This window comes from Leuciscus leuciscus, assembly GCF_965113295.1.
Source record: "Leuciscus leuciscus genome assembly, chromosome: 17".
NCBI lineage: Eukaryota > Metazoa > Chordata > Actinopteri > Cypriniformes > Leuciscidae > Leuciscus > Leuciscus leuciscus.
In genome coordinates, this window is record NC_138741.1 from 23,526,425 (window position 1) to 23,543,908 (window position 17,484).

General features: G+C 36.2%; 1 protein-coding gene across 1 annotated transcript; it reads right to left on the minus strand.

Moving 5' to 3' along the window:
* Window positions 1-2,340: 2,340 nt before the first annotated feature.
* On the minus strand, window positions 2,341-16,697 carry rragd (ras-related GTP binding D). Its single transcript, XM_082143157.1, has 7 exons — window positions 16,306-16,697; window positions 12,516-12,811; window positions 9,915-10,114; window positions 9,707-9,821; window positions 7,683-7,825; window positions 6,365-6,513; window positions 2,341-2,977 (listed from the first exon to the last, which is right to left on the minus strand). The coding sequence occupies exons 1-7, from the start codon at window positions 16,508-16,510 to the stop codon at window positions 2,826-2,828; spliced, it is 1,260 nt and encodes a 419-aa protein (XP_081999283.1). The 5' UTR covers window positions 16,511-16,697; the 3' UTR covers window positions 2,341-2,825.
* Window positions 16,698-17,484: the final 787 nt, after the last annotated feature.

Consider the following 17,484-nt stretch of genomic DNA (forward strand, 5'->3'; position numbering starts at 1 on the left):
AAATCAGTTACATGATATTAGCGTCTGGGCGGAGGCGGGACCATGCACTTCCTGTGACGCCAAAGAAGTTAATTGTTCCTTGCGAGCATAAGCTAAGAGTGGATGGCCTGGAAAGTGGAAAGTGTTTGAGAGAGAAGATACAACGCTTCTTGCATTTGTCAGAATAAGATCATTTTAGCAACAATATATTTTCAAATATGTTGTATACATGAAAGTGAAATAAAAATGATTTTACCATAGTGAGTGACAAAGTAAGAGACTTCTTTTTTTTAAAGCACTTTCATTTTTTAAACAAAATAAATAAATATTCTGCAAATTATTACACTTCTTTTTTTCCACTTTAAATGTAGACATTCTGCCAACTGTATATGCCAGTGGTTCTCAACCTTTTTGACTGAAAGGTCCCCCCATTGTGCGACAATTTTCGAAGGCCCGTCCATAAAAGGTAAGTGTCACATGTATGATCTGTTTTGTTTGATTTCTTGTCCCTGTTTTGCTTTGACCTAGTTTTCTTTGTTATCAGTTTTCCGGCCACTTGTTTGTTACTATGGTTACTGATTAGTCCTCACCTATTCGTTGTTCTGTTGATTACCATCCCTGTCTATTTAAGCCCTTAGTTTCTAAGGTTCACTCAGTCCTTTGTCTTGAGTTGATGTTGATACGGTAAGCTAGTGTGTTACGCTGTTCATTAAAACTCCATTTGCTTTCATTTCCTCAAGTCTTTTTGATTATATACACAGCAAGTGTGACAGTAAGATATTTTATCCAGTATTTCTGTTTTATTTATGACAAAGCTGCTTGTTTTAAATCTTTTTTTATAAACATAAACTGGGAAACAAACCGAAACAAATATAGCTGCAAGCAGCAATTACCGGGGCCAAGCACAAAGAACACGGTAAGTCATGCCAACATGGCTGAGAGTGTCAGACCAACTGCAACAACGAGCAATTAAAGACATTAAGATGATTTTAGGTAAAATAGATGTAAAATCATAAATGCAGTCAATAGTAGTATGATTTAATGGTTTATCAATTTTGACCAATAGTTGGCGCTAATACAAAATTCATGTGGTATGGTCAGAGTAAAGTGACAGTGACACACAAAGTTTGGTGTCAAAATGTCAAAGCATCACATAGCCTCAGTCATTTTGGCATTAACGCATCAACTTTGTAAATGCGGTATACCAAAACAGTTTCGTCTATCGACATGAAATCCATAACTTTTTGCCGGCATGGGCTACAGATAAAACAATTTAATTTTGGTGAAAATCCAATCAACAGTCTTGAAGGAGTTAGAAAAAGTAGGTTTTTAAAGAAAATCTAAATGGCAGACAGGAAGTTCTGCCGATTATGGCAAAATTGGTATGTTCTCGGCATGACCCAAAGAATCTATTAAGACCAGTTTCATTACAAATTAGCATTTCTGGAAACTTTATTATAACTTTTGATCACAAGGTGGCGCTGCTCCGAAACGTTTTGAGTACTGTCAGGGCATGGTGGCGAAGACACACACATAGTTTCGTAACGATGCGCCAATGCGTTCGTAAAATAAAGCATTTTACTACAAAATTCAAAATGGCCGATATGGGAAAATTGACGTGAAAATAAACGTGAGAAATGGAAGAATAATAAGAATGCCAAAGAATACAATAGGTGTCTACGCACCTTCGGTACTTGGCCCCTAACAACTACTGAAAGGGGGAAAAAGAAAAAAAGAAATATGTCTTCTTGATTTTATCTATTTTTTATAAATATAAATGTATATATTTAATAATATATTTTTCTATATTAAAGTTTTTAATTATAACATTAGTATTAAAGTCAACATGAAACAAGTTGCAATAGTCTTTTCTTCTCTATTGTGACATATGTCAGAGTGAAACGGCTTCTCGAACAAGGAAAAAAAATGTAGGGCGGTTGATTGGTTCCTTGTAGTTTGCTATTGCTGTGATCTCATGTGAGTGACAGGTTGTCCCGCCCCTGTGCCGAAAAACACATCATCAGAGAAGAGAAGGATAAATACTGGAATATCCCATAAAAAAATAGGAACTGGCCATTTTGATTTCATGGTGACTTTAATGGTGTTAATAAAAACATATTAATATACTGTATATTATTTTAAGTCATCCTGCAGGCCCCTTGGAAGTTTGCTGAGGCCCCCTAGTGGGTCCCAGCCCCTTAATTGAGAACCACTGATATACGCAAAACCACCAATCATTTGCTTCTTTAACTTAAAGTTTCTGATACACTTTACAACTTCAAGTAAAAAAAAAAAAAAAAAAAAAAAGATTAAATCGGATCAAAAATCATCTGCGGGGTAATAAACATAAATAATTATGAATTAAAATAGCAACGTAATTTTTAATTTTAAGCCTTTAAATAAGCCAGTAAATACAAAATGTTGCATTGTTGAATTCTTATAAATAAAATGTATTATTATTATTTGCAAACAGTTAAAACATGGATGGCTAAGTTAGACGTGCAAGATATTTAATGCACAACACAGTCTGTATTTTCATTTTGGATTGCTGAAGAGCAGTAAGAGGCCCTAAAGAAGTTTCTGACAAACATAAATTAAATTAAGTTAATAAAGCAAAATATTTATGAAACTGAACGGCCATTTAACCATGAACAAATGGCAAAGTAAAAAACGTCAGCAGGGGCATTGATAAATATAAATACTTATGAATTAAAAGGTCTGTATTGCCCTTTTGGATTGCTGAAGAGCAGTAAGTGGCCCTGAAAAAGACTCAGAGCTCAAGCAAAGTCTGCGTGAATCCTTCACACTCGAGTCACTGTAACAGGCTGGACGGCTTTCAATGCTCTTCAATGAGGATGCACCTGAGTCCCGTTTGGCACGGTCTGTCTGCTCCACCTCCTCTGGCTCAGAAGCTTTCGACTCCTCTGCACTTTCAAGCGCACGTCAAACACCTCCTCTATGGCTTTCTTGAAACAGTGGAAATTGTAGTCGATAAGTCCTGTGTGAGCAAAGAGAAGTGTAACTAGCCTGCGGTAGGAAAGTCGTTTGAACCAATCCCAAATTAGACCACTGCATAAATGCACTTTGAATTAAGACTGACACACATAACAAGAGATGTCATTTAGCTTTGATCCAGAGAATGAAAAAAAATCTACATTAAACATTTAGTAACACCTACATAGCTATATTATGAAAGCAAGTGTTCAATATTCAGTACCACTTGATGGGTGTCAACTGGCTTTATGAACTCTCAAATGATGAAATATTAAGTTTAACCAAAGACTTAAGGTATATAAAGATGGTATTCATATTATATTTACATATTTCATTATAATTTTCATATACTCATATTAATATTGCTATATCCGAATCCGAGGCTGCATCCTTTGAAAGATGCATTTGATGCGGCACGGCGAAGACTGTCCCAATTCGAAGGCTCGTTCAAATGCGTCCTTCGTTTTCCCGTGAAAGGATACAACCGATGGATCCTTCGAGACCTTGCCTACCCCATAATTTATTGCGTGCCAGTGACGACAGGATTTTTTGAGAGAAATTGCCGAATTACACTTTTAAATGCAATTATTGAGTTTCAACTTACTCAAATATTTAATAATATAAATGTAAAAATAAAAAAAGTATGTTAAAGGGGTCAAATGTTGATATCTTACTAAGATGCGATTATGCAATCTAGTTTATACTCTTTATTATTTACAGAAATGGACCATAGTGAATAATATATTTAGACAGTTTGTGAACCCTGTTTTGTTTTCAGACAGTTTAATATAACTTTCAAAAAAGTCCAGTACAAACTTTAGGGTCAGTCAATGGCAGCTGTCACAGTTGCTAGGGGACAAGACTAGTCCTCCATAGGCTAGACCGTCCCATTTAATAACGCTCAGTCTGACCTTCGCGGCCTTCGAAGGCGTGACCTTCGAAGTCCGAGTCCTTCGAAGGATGCAGCTTTTTAATTGGGACACATCCTATGAATGGGAGAATAAGTCCCACCGTCTACATTAAAAATTGGTAAAGTCATAGTCACTGACTGTTTCTATAACAAAAAGAGCTTTTAAAGACAGCTGCAGTGTTCTGAGACACGTGCTTAATGACTGCACATGCACACTGGCTGGTCCAGTCTGAAAAATGCTGATTTTTTTGTCGTGATTTGAGCATTTAGAAAACAAAATTTGCATTGAGGTGCAAATATTATCTGCCACTATTTGTATAGTATAAAATCTAAATACTATTTACATTAAGTGCAAAGAAAATACTGCTGTTTTAAATTAGTGTAAAATAGCCTCTGGCAAAAATTAATCAGTTCAGTTAAAGATCTATTAGCGTGAATAAATAATTATAATGTATATACTACTATTACTCTCTTTAAACGCTAAGTTATGTCATCAAAGAAGTCAGTGCTGTAGGTTTCCTCTGAACAAATCCACGCCTATGTAATATGCCTTGTTTTCCCCACTGACTAATAAGATTTCTCATGATACTCTCCCTAACCCCCTTAGTATTTCCTAGCATGAATACTTCAAACTTCATTAGCCACCCAAGGATTTCACTAATTATCCCATTCTCTGTGAATGCAGCTTACACCAGCAGCTTCCTTTTTGACTGATTTAAGACAAATGTACTGTAGCTGTAATTGCTAAAAGCTTTTAGTAAAAGCTGATCTATAGGTTATTCCTGTTGTCTCAGTTTAATCTATATGTGCTGCATGAAGGAATTGTTAAAAAATATATGGCGCATGCTAGTTTTCCTATCAGCTGTCACATTTGATCACACTAAAAGGGATAGTTTACCCAAAAACATTTATTTTGTCATCAATTACTCACCCTCAAGTTGTTCCAAACCTGTAGCCTATGAGTTTCTTTGTTCTATTGAACACAAAAGTATGTTGGTAACCGGGCAGTTGATGGTAGCCATTGACTTCCATAGTCTTTTTTTCCTGCTATGGAAGTCAGTGGCTGCCATCAACTGTTTGGTTACCAAATTTCTTCAAAATATCTTTTTTTGTGTTCAACAGAAGAAGAAAAAAACTCATACAGGTCCTATCCCTTTAGGAACTATCCCTTTAAAGAATGGAAATTGGTGGAGCAGTAAAAAGAATAGCTATTGATAACTGGAGACAGGGGCTTGCTGTCACTTTTTACTCCATTGAGTATTTCTGTTTTACTTTTTTAAAAGCCAGTTTGTGCTTGGTTTCATAACATCTATATAAAATCACATTTCTACCATCACTGCTAAGAAAAGCAAATCCTCAGTTCAATTAAACTAATTTTAACTGCTATTGGAGAATGCCACTACATGTGGCAACTTGTCACAATAGGAATCAACTGTTTATTGACAATTATTTGTTCTTTTTTCTAAGTTTAAATGTTTGGGATAATTTATTTTTAAAGAAATTAAGATTTTTACTTTAAATTGATCAAATGTGACAGTTATAACAGACACCAAATCAGCACATCTGAATTATTTCTGATGGATCATGTGACACTAAAGACGGGAGTAAAGGCTACTGAAAAATCAGCTTTGTCATCACATGAATAAATTACATAAAATATACTAAAATAGAAAACAGTTTGTATAAATTGTAATAGTATTTCACAAGAGACTTCTTTTAAAAAATCGTACAGACCCTAAACTTTTGAACGGTAGTGTATATGATCATGAGAATGAAAACCTGCCATTAAGCAATGGCTTTTCAGCTACATTTAAACAGTTAAATAATATTTATAATATTTAATAATAATATTTATAAAGTTAAATATATAATAAAATTGTATTCAACTCACAAAAAAGTAATGAACCATACGGCTAAGAGGGTTTTGAACAAATTGATTAAAACTAAATCTGCTAAAGAACCATTTTTATCATTGGACTCAAAATCTCAATGTTACTGAGGGTACTTTTACACTGGGCTCATTTGACACTCAATCCTGGTGTGTTTGCGTGCATCTTACGTCATCGCAAACGTGCTCGGCGAATAAAACAGAACACAAGTCAATATATTGTGTTTTTTCTTCCTGAACAAGTGCGCACCCGAGTCCGTGTTGCTTTCACATTCACACGAACCGCGGCACGGTTCCAGTGCAACCAAACTCAGACCACCTCCTCCAGGTCGTCTCGAGTTCGGTACCCCAGTGCGCACCCGGGTCCACATGACGGCTTTCACATTAGCGAATTTTTTATTTTATTTTTTTAAATGCGAACCGTGCCCCGTTCCGAACTAAACTGCCAGTGTGAAAGCACCCTAAGACACTAAGTGGCCATTGAGACTACTTCTCCATGTGACAACTAGCCCTGGTCTCCCCTAAATGGAAAAGGGCAGATTTAAACAATAATATTACACCACACATATTTCCTCGTTGTCCAGAAAGCTCACCTTTCCTCTCAAAACTCTCTTCCCTGAGGAAACACACCAGGGCAAGAAACTTGGTGACCTCTTTTAGGTACATGACCGTAGTGTTGTTCAAGTGGATTATGGCCATGGAGTCTTTATCATATGGAGTTCCTGCCTCATCTCCAGTCAATCTGTGTGTATATATAAATATATATATATAAATAAAAGAAAAATTCAAACAAATCACAAACAAAACCACCTCTCATCATGTCTTCCTTGTGTTCCAGAGACATTACATGCATTTTATTTTTTGCACTTTTCCTTCAATAATGAGTCCGTAATGAACGTCCCTGACGGGCGGCTTCCTTTCCCAATTTAGCTAAAGAACAGACTACAGTTGAAAAAAAAAAAAAAGAAGTGAAATTGTATCTGTGTGGAACAGATGTTGATTCATATCATAATTATCAAAATGAACAGATGCCCTGTCATAATCCCCTGCTTTTAAAACCAAAAATTTTATGCTATTATGCATGGATATTACAAATATAGAAATAATTTTCACACAAAAAAAGAAAGCACAGAAAAGATGATGAGCAAATTGAGATGACATAATAAAGCGTGTAATTTGAAGCTTCCTGATACTGAGAGCACGGATCAATACGAACATGATGAATAGGGGAAAAAATAAGTAGCTTATTAATTTCAATGAGTGATAAACAAGCTGGCTGGTGGAAATTAATTCCACAGCGGCTCGACTAATGTACAAATATAAATAAAAGTCATATTCTACAGATTAGCCCACAAGCAGGCATGCAAAAATGGGCCGAACTGAATATAACCACTCCATGCCTCTCAGTTACCGACTAAAGCTCAAATTTGCAGGGTTAACAGTACTGTCTGCTCCCCAATTCATGGAATAGTGCTGAGGTGGCCCATCTGCTCTTGCAAGCCACTGCGAACCGACAGCTGTGCGGCCCCGGGTCAGGCCTGCGTTCCTGTACCTATTAAGACCGCGGTGTCCCGTCAAATTACAGGACAAATAGGGTCGATGGTGCTGGAGGTGCAACTCTCTGCCCTTCCAATGTTTAAAGCCAGTGTTTACATATCCCAGAGTTACATGCTGCTAATCCACAAAAGATTTAATCACAGCCAGCAATGGCTATAGGGAAACAAAGTTGTTGCATGTAGAATGTTTGTGTGTATTTTTAGATGCATGGCAAAAAAGAATTATAGTGAGGGAAAGTGCAAGGCTTGCCATGCTGCTTCATGTCTATGGGATGAGAACGTGTTACATAGCGAATTGTGACTGTGGAGGGAACTGTATGGGATTGAGATGGTGGGGAATCTTGGTGTCACTCACCCATAGATGCAAGAGATGTCGATAACCACATCTATCATGTCACAACACAACTCGTAGGTCTGCATGTCCACAGGGCTGCTGTCGGTCGCTATGTAAATCTTACTAACCACATCAAAGAGAAAAGCCTTTTCAATCCCTGAATTCTGCAATGAGAGCACAGGGCCGGGTTAGGGGTCAGCAGTTATTCTTAAGAAGAAATGCAGTGGAACAGGACATCATATCTTAGAACACTTTGAAGTGGAAATGAATTACGCAACCAAGTAATCAACTGAATTGCAAGTACTGTTGTTAGAAAATGCATCTAATTCTATAAAAGCTGTTGGAAGACTAGAAATCCTCTTCTAAAAATAAAATGTGACTTTTGTGACTGATGTTTTTAAGTTTGTAAAAGCATCACGGTAGGTTTTAAACTGCAGTTAAATACTTTAAATAAATTTTAAATAAAATGAAATAATTTGTATAATATTTTAAATAGCTACGTCGTTCATCTCATTCAAAAGTATGATCTTTTATGGTCTCAGAGGCTGCATTTACTTGATCAAAAATATTTATAAATAATCATTACAATTTAGCTGAATTTTCTGCAGTCTTCAGTCACACGATGCTTCAGAAATCATTCCAATATGCTGATTGTGTGCTAAAAAAATATTTCTTATTATTAACAATGTTGAAAACAGTTGTGCCGCTTAATATTTTTGTGGAAACCATGATATAATTTTTCTTTTAGGATTATTTAATGAATAGAAAGTTCAAAAGAACAGAAATGATTTTATTTAGAAAACGTTTGAAACGTTATAAATGTCTTTACTGTCACTTTTGATCAATTTAATGCATCCTTGATGAATAAAAGTAATCATTTATTTTTTAAAAACTTTGACAACAGTCTATGTAAATAATTTTATTAAAATATTTTCACAATGTAGGGACAGAGATCAAGGACATGAATCAATCTATCAAACCATACAATGCATAAAAAGCAGATTAATATAACAATGCATTGGCAGATGGTTAAGAGATTTCAATCTCCATAATGTCAAATCTATAAATTGTTCAGCTTTCATACTTCTATAGCATAGTCTTTTTACCATGTCAATTTACCCTCTGCTGCCACCAGCTGGCGAACTGCTCAAGTATTTATGATTCTGCTAAATGTAATTGCTTTTCTGATCAACATAAAAATAAAACACAAGCACCATGAAATTATATTACGTTTGAGAGAGATCATAATAAATAATAATGGGTTTTGTAATAATCATGTTGAATATTTTTTCCATTGTACTTAACTTCAAGCGGCAAATCACAGGACAGTGCAAATGTCCCCATGCTAATTGATGAATGTGACCATATATAAATGCGCAACAGATAGCAAATTATGCTTTCTGGTTATGCGTCTAAACGTGAAAATGATTAGCAAAACACATCAAATGCATCATTTCTTTTGACATGTTCTTGCATGATACTGAAACCACTTTACAAGTTATAATTAGTGTATCGCTCAACCAATGACGTCATAATTGGTCAATTCTTGCTACCTCAGTTCATGCACACAAAAAAAAGGTTTTTTTAAAAAATATATATATAATTATTTATTTTTTTTGTGTAAACGCCGCTGGCAAAACCAGCAATGCACGTTTGAGAGGTGGCGCCCCGCCAAATCTTGCGAGAATCACAACTTGCTTTACGGCACGACGTCACATACATCAACAACATATGAAGCAGCCTCTATGAAACACACTAGCATGCATTTCAGACGTGAATCATGGCAGAGTCGACGAAGAAAATGAAGAAAGCACGGTCGGAAGAGTGCAGAGACGGCTCTGCGTGAGTGGTATTTACGAGAGTAACGTTAAATACAAGTACTCCACAGCGACTCTAGGGGTCGCTGTTTGAGAAAAACGGAAACGCCATAGTGTGCCTTTAATTCAACACTAAGTACTGATAATAGACTGAAAATAAGTGAAACCAAGATATTAAAACTAGTGAGGTAGGCCACACAGAAAACTAAAAGATGTTCAGCTACTCACAGATATGAAAATGTTAAGCAGATTCTCAAGGGTGGGAAGTTGAGGGATGAGTTTCTGCACAACTTTACTGAAAGCCTCAAAGATTGAATGATCATAGATGCTCGTCAAGTAGAAACTGAAAGAAATAATACATTTCACATCACAATTCCAACATCTGAAGATATTTTTAAAACTGCCACAATATCTCAGCAGTTATAATAATACAAACCTTAAGTGTATTCTTTCTAAACCGGCATCGGCTAGATCATCATTGGCTCGTTTGTGTATGTCCCTCTGTTTCTCAATCTTGTGGTCATCTGACAGCCCATCCACCTTGTGGATGAACACCTCAAAGTTGATATCTGGATTGACCTTGTAGGCTCTTGTCACAGTGAGGTGAAGTCTACTCAGAGCCTCCACATAATCATCCTGTACAGGAAGACATTATAGTGTGTTTTGAAGACAGACAGACAGATTTTTAGACAGCCAGAACATTTTAAAGCACTACAAACCCAAGAACTGAAAAAAAGTCCCCTCAGTCAACTGGTTCTGAGACTTACTAACCTGACTAACTCTACTAACACTAACCAGTCTCAGATAAGCACTGCTTCTCACACAAACATCAAAAGAAACCAAATGATCAAAGTCTAAAAATACATATCTGGAACATTGGAAACTAAAACACAAAGTAAATTACAATTCTATTGAAATCTGAAATCAAATTATGAATTGGAAGAATATCTCCAGTGTGTGAGGATCCTGAGCAAGTACAGGCTGAGTGAACACAGCCTATAGCCATCGAGACCGGCAGACACAGAAAGAGCTGGTTACCCCGAGAGCAAAGGGTGTGTGTTCACTGTAGGACAGGAGAGATCGAGACAGAGACGCACTTCCTCCTTCAATGTCACAAATACAGTTCAATCAGAGACCTCTACATAAACAAATTCACAAACTTAATAAAGAACTTTACAGCCATGACTGAAGTAGATCAGATAAAGATCATACTAGGAGAGGGACAGACAGCAGCACTGGCTACCAGATACGTGTGTGTGTGTGTGTGTGTGTGCCACAGCCTGAGAGACAGCAGGTGAATGTGTTTGTAATGTGTGTGTCTGACCTCAGTGTGTTTCCCTACTGTCCACAGTGACCCTCAGTAATGTGTGTGTGTGTATGTTAAAACACTGTGGTATCAAATGTTCACACATTTTAATTTGTTACACTGTTAATTTGTACAATTAATTTAATTTGTACATTTAAATTTAAGTTATGTTATAATATTTTATTATTTTGATGTATTTATAATTATTCTATGTATTCCAAGCTTTGGCAATATTGTATTATGTACAGTCATGCCAATAAAGCAATTTTGAATTGAACTGAATTGACAGATAGACTGACTGACTGACAGACAGACAGATAGATAGGAAAGAGACAGACAGACAGACAGACAGACAGACAGACAGACAGACATAGATAGATAGATAGATACATACATACATAAATACATACAGGTAGATACATAGATAAGAAACAGACAGATAGATGAATAGGGATGGATAGACAGACAGAAAGAGACAGATAGATGAATAGGGATGGATAGACAGACAGATAGACAGATATACAGACAGAAAGAGACAGATAGATGAATAGGGATGGATAGACAGATAGACAGACAGACAGAAAGAGACAGATAGATGAATAGGGATGGATAGACAGATAGACAGACAGACAGAAAGAGACAGATAGATGAATAGGGATGGATAGACAGATAGACAGACAGACAGAAAGAGACAGATAGATGAATAGGGATGGATAGACAGATAGACAGACAGACAGACAGACAGAAAGAGACAGATAGATGAATAGGGATGGATAGACAGATAGACAGACAGACAGACAGAAAGAGACAGATAGATGAATAGGGATGGATAGACAGATAGACAGACAGACAGAAAGAGACAGATAGATGAATAGGGATGGATAGACAGATAGACAGACAGACAGAAAGAGACAGATAGATGAATAGGGATGGATAGACAGATAGACAGACAGACAGAAAGAGACAGATAGATGAATAGGGATGGATAGACAGACAGATAGACAGATATACAGACAGAAAGAGACAGATAGATGAATAGGGATGGATAGACAGATAGACAGACAGACAGAAAGAGACAGATAGATGAATAGGGATGGATAGACAGATACACAGACAGACAGAAAGAGACAGATAGATGAATAGGGATGGATAGACAGATAGACAGACAGACAGACAGAAAGAGACAGATAGATGAATAGGGATGGATAGACAGATAGACAGACAGACAGAAAGAGACAGATAGATGAATAGGGATGGATAGACAGATAGACAGACAGACAGAAAGAGACAGATAGATGAATAGGGATGGATAGACAGACAGATAGACAGATATACAGACAGAAAGAGACAGATAGATGAATATGGATGGATAGACAGATAGACAGACAGACAGAAAGAGACAGATAGATGAATAGGGATGGATAGACAGATAGACAGACAGAAAGAGACAGATAGATGAATAGGGATGGATAGACAGACAGATAGACAGATAGACAGACAGAAAGAGACAGATAGATGAATAGGGATGGATAGACAGACAGACAGACAGAAAGAGACAGACAGACAGATAGATAGATAGATAGATAGATAGATAGATAGATAGATAGAAAACAGACAGACAAAACAATAGAGACAGACAGACAGACACAGATAGATAGATAGATAGATAGATAGATAGATAGATAGATAGATAGATAGATAGATAGATAGATAGATAGATAGCCATTTCACCTGAGAGTCTATGACAAAGATGAGAGCCCCTGTGCCACGAAATATCATCTCATAGTCGAATGTGGGGTCGAAGAAATCAATCTGACCAGGAAAGTCCCAGATTTGGAAGCTGACAAAGGAACTGTTGGAAACATCCTCTCGACAAATCTTATTGGTGCTCTCCAGAAAGAGAGTCTCGTTGGGTGACATCTTGTGGAATACAACTTTCTGAATGGAAGACTTGCCACTTCGCCTCAGGCCCATGAGCAGGATCCGAGGTTTCACCTCACTGCTGAACGGATCACTGAACCCCAGCACTGTACAACAGCCAAACACAGGAACACTGCTTGAGAATATGCATCATAAACACGAAGGCTATTTCTGGTTAATGGTAAACCAAAGGCAGAATTCAAACAACTAAACTGAGCCAAAATGAACTGCTAGTGACCGCTATACTACAACTAATGTTCAAAAGTTTGGGGTCAGTAAGATTTATTTATTTTAATATTTTTATTTAGCAAGGATGCATGAAAATGACCAAAAGTGACAGTAAAGCATTTTACGTTGTTACAATAGATTTCTATTGGTAAATGCAGTATACGTTTGTTTACTAATTTATGTTGCCACTATAGTATGCATAGTACTGTAGTATTGTCGGTTTTGTTCTGTAATGCTATATATGTCCCTTTTTATATACAGTTCTGATAGGAATAAGAGTGACAACCTTATATTTCCAGGAAATGTGGTAGTGATTAGGGCTTTGGGTATGGCATGAACAGACTCACCCTCATATACTCACCCTCATGTTATTCCAAACCTGTACGAGTTTCTTTCTTCTGCTGAACACAAAAGAAGATATTTCAAAGAATGTTTGTAATCAAACAGGTAACGGCGCCCATTGACTTCCATAGTAGGAAAAAATAAATACTATGCAAGTCAATGCTGACCATAAACATTGTTACCGACATTCTTTAAAATATCTTTTTTTGTGTTTATGTTTCATTTTTGGGTGGACTATGCCTTTAACAGCTAATTGTCTGTCATGTCAATGATGTCGCCTATAGCATGAGATTTTGCTCTTAGTGTAATCTGTGCTTATAGAGCGAGACACATCTCATCTATAACCAAATATTTGAAGAATGACGACAGCTGGAGTGTATTGAATTACTCAAAAAAGGTTACTAAAAAAATGACATCTTCAAAAAAACTACACAAAGCCTTGATATTTCCTAAGTCTGCGATTTTCTTGTCACTATGGTTACCGGCATCATTCAAGGTTATCTTTAGTCAGAGAAAAGATTGAAATTGGTTATGTGTACTGTAGCCTATAAAGAAAGTATTTGATTGAAAGTCATGTATTCAAAATGATAATAGTCCAAAATGAAAGTACACCTAAAAAAGAGCTGCATGTAAGGATAACAAAAATTATGGCTAAACTTTTTTTTTTTTTTTTTTTGTATGTAGCCAAAGCCATGAATGTTTTGATATAAAACATCTTATAGAATCTTTAAAGGCGGCATTAGAATAATTGTCATATTTATTTAATTTCAAAACAGTATCATTCTGCATCATTGCACAATAATTTAACATCTAAAAGAGGCATGAACGTTGACACAAACTGCCGTTAATGACATCTGCTGGGGACAAGCTCATACAGTCTCAATTAGGCATGTATAGCTAAGAAGTGAAAAGAGAAATGGCATACTAATCCCATCAGTTTAAATCATATCAGCAGGATGACTGGTAGAGGGCATGAGTGTGGAGTTGTGGGCACAGCCTACACTGGCATTCCACTCCTTCATATCACATGCTGCAGATGATTTGATGACTGTGACCTTGCTAGCTCTCAGCTGAGGAATGTCAACTGCATTTGGTGAGACTGAGGGACACTTCTAGTCTCAAAATACAGCCTGCAGTGTTTATCGAAGTGTTTAACAGGGGCACCACATAGTGAGGAGTAGCAGTGTGTTTGTGTTTGTTAAACGGGTCCAGTTCCAGGAAAGTCCAGGAAAACTTCAGCTGACTGAGCTGACAATCATCGTTTGCATCTAAAGTTGTGTGTAGAAACAATGGAATGAAACATAAGAAATGCTTAGCTTAAAAATCTAACTGTTTTCTAAGAAATATTGTAAGTTGAAGCATGAAGTTAAATTATACCATGGTCTGTCTGAACATTCGACTCTGGTAAAACGGTAAAAAAAATGTATGCACGGGTAGTTCCAAGTCTAATCACTGTTCTATATTAATGCACTGTTTTTACTGAAGCGCGCACACACATACGTCACTCACAGACAGAGATCAGAGACAGTGGTTTTCCTGCAGAATTGGGCTACTTTCACACTGTTTTCACGGGTTGAAGCGAGATAGTTTTGGCTTTGATTCCATGTTTTGAATAGCAATTGGGCTGGTTTTGTTATGCAGACCTGGCAACCCTGATCGAAGATAGCGCTGTGCAAAAACAGAAACAGGAGCCCAGAAACTAGTTGTCAACGCTGCCCTGCGACATTTATTGTTAATAAATTAACTTTGCTACTGGATCTCTACATTATTTATAAGGAGGTTGTAGCGTCGCTGTTTTTGAAGTAATTAAACTCACAGCTTCATTATTGACGCTGCACAGACGCAGGTAATTCACACACATATCTCTCTCGCTCTCTCTCTCTCTCTCTCCATGGGCTAATTCATAAATAAATATTATAATTAAATCAAATTAACATAACCTTACCGCACTACTTTATCTCTGTGTCTAATTTAAAGCGGGCAGAATGAATGTTAGATCTAAACAAGTAATAGGCCTAGCTGACGTAAATAACAGTGACCTTCATTTTAGTCCTTTCATTCAAATTTAGCGCTGCAAATACCAATGACAGCTTTAATTTGACAATGCTGACAAATTACCATGGTATAAACAGGATAATCCACGGCTAGCTGTGCGTTAAACGATTTCAACGCACGACATGGAGGCAAAGAACCGCCCGACGTGAATCTTCCATAAAGATCAAATAGCCAAACTGAATCACACAAACTTATATAACAGATGGTCTTTAAATAAAATCAGGTAAGACAAGTAAGGCAATGTAATAAATGTGTGCACTCATTAATAAACCCCTTGTAAATATTTACCATAGTATTTCCACCAATTAGTAGTAACAATTTAGTTAGGCTACTACAGTTTGTCGCTACTTTCAAAACCATATCACTGTTTCAAGTAGCTCTTTTTTTTTTATGATACTGGTGGCTAATGCCAAATCACCACAGTTTTAATGTAGTAACACAGCCCCCTTTTTAATAAATTCCTTGAACATTTACCAAAACACCTTACAGTAGTAACCAGTTATTAGCAGTACTTTTAAAACCAAAATACATTTTAATAGGATCTCAAACAGTGTAAGAAGCTTGCAGAATTGAATAAAAAATTTAAATAATAATAATAATATCAAGTTACCACAACTTATTAATAAATCCCTCATAAATATTTACCAACCAAAGTTTCCAAAACACTAGTTGCCGAAACTATTGTTAGTAGGTCTACTTTTAAAACCATAATACATTTAAATATAATCTCAAACATTGTAAGAAGCTTACAGAATATTTAATTGAGTATTTCTTATTTAATATTAATTAATTTGGTGGCTAATAACATCAAGTAACCACAGTTCTGTGACTTACAGTAACAAACTAACTGTTGTATTTTAGAGGGAATTACTGTTACCATATTTTGTAATGGAATTACACTTTGCGCCCGTATAGAAACACGTAAAATATAGATGAGCCCTTTTTTATGAGTGCAAAATTGGATTTATCCCCTAACCTCCTTCATCACAGCCGCAGTCTCCGTCCCCGTCAGTGAATGTGTCGAAATCATCATCGTCGTCATAATATCCGAACGACAGCGCTTCGTTTTCTCCGTCCACTTCATTGTAGTTCCTTTCGCTTGTCATTCTCAGAGTTTGAGAAATGTTATCTGAGGAGGCAGCCAAACTTTTCCACATTGTCACCTGATATGGCCAAGCCATGGTGAACTTTCACCTCCCCCCTCACACACACACACACACACACACAGCAGACCGCCTGCGTGAGGAATCACAGCACATTGTGACAATTCATCACCGTCATCTCAGAATGAAGCAAGAGCTGCAGCGCAGAAGAACTTTGCGAGAGGACAGACGCCTCCCTTCCCCAAACAAACAGGCCATGCATGGACTCCGATGATGGCTGTCACTGTGGATCTCGGGAGATGTAGTTTTTTATTCACACTTGTTTAGTAAACTTCGCCTATAATAATTTATTTTTCTCGTTATTAATGTTGTTATTTGATTTTATTACACAGAAATAATAAAGTACACCAAATGGCAAAACAAACATTAAAACAATTTAGAATAATATATTAAAAAAGAATAATGTATAATAATTGAATGTATAATAACACAACAATAATGATAATAGCCTACTGTAATTTATATATATTAATATACATTTAATGTTTGATGACATTTTAACTTTTATGTATTTAGTATTATAGTATTATTAATATAAAAAAATATTAAATAGTTTACGTTAATTTGTTATATTAGTATACTAAGTATTAGTAAATATAGCCTAAATAATATTAATATTCTTAATCTATCTATCATAATTTTGTTTAATTTCTCAACTAGATGCTAGTCGAAATTATCTACTTTTTTATTATTTCAGAAACCAAATATGGATTTCAAAGCCAAGGACAGATGGAGATTTGGCCTGTTATTTGATTTTGAGCTGTCCATCTGTGCAAGCCGCTGGATGGCGCTGCGATGTCGCGCTCAATAACTATTTATGGAGAATATTCAAGCACGCTGAGAGATCGTTTCATTCTCTCTTCCGGTTCACTATTGAAAATCTATATAATTAATATCATAATTGTTATTAAGATTAGCCTAATTCTCTAGTTAATTTGATAATTTAGCTCTCTTTCTGTTGGAAGTAAAACTTCTCAAACTCTCAAACTTTA

Bases quoted from the DNA above. Each gene is read 5' to 3' on its own strand.
- rragd (XM_082143157.1), bottom strand. From the start codon at position 16,510: ATGGCTTGGCCATATCAGGTGACAATGTGGAAAAGTTTGGCTGCCTCC. The intron at 9,822-9,914 runs GTTTGTATTATT...TATTTCTTTCAG, and splicing joins TTAGAAAGAATACACTTAAG to TTTCTACTTGACGAGCATCT. The intron at 6,514-7,682 runs GTGAGTGACACC...ATATACACACAG, and splicing joins GACATCTCTTGCATCTATGG to ATTGACTGGAGATGAGGCAG.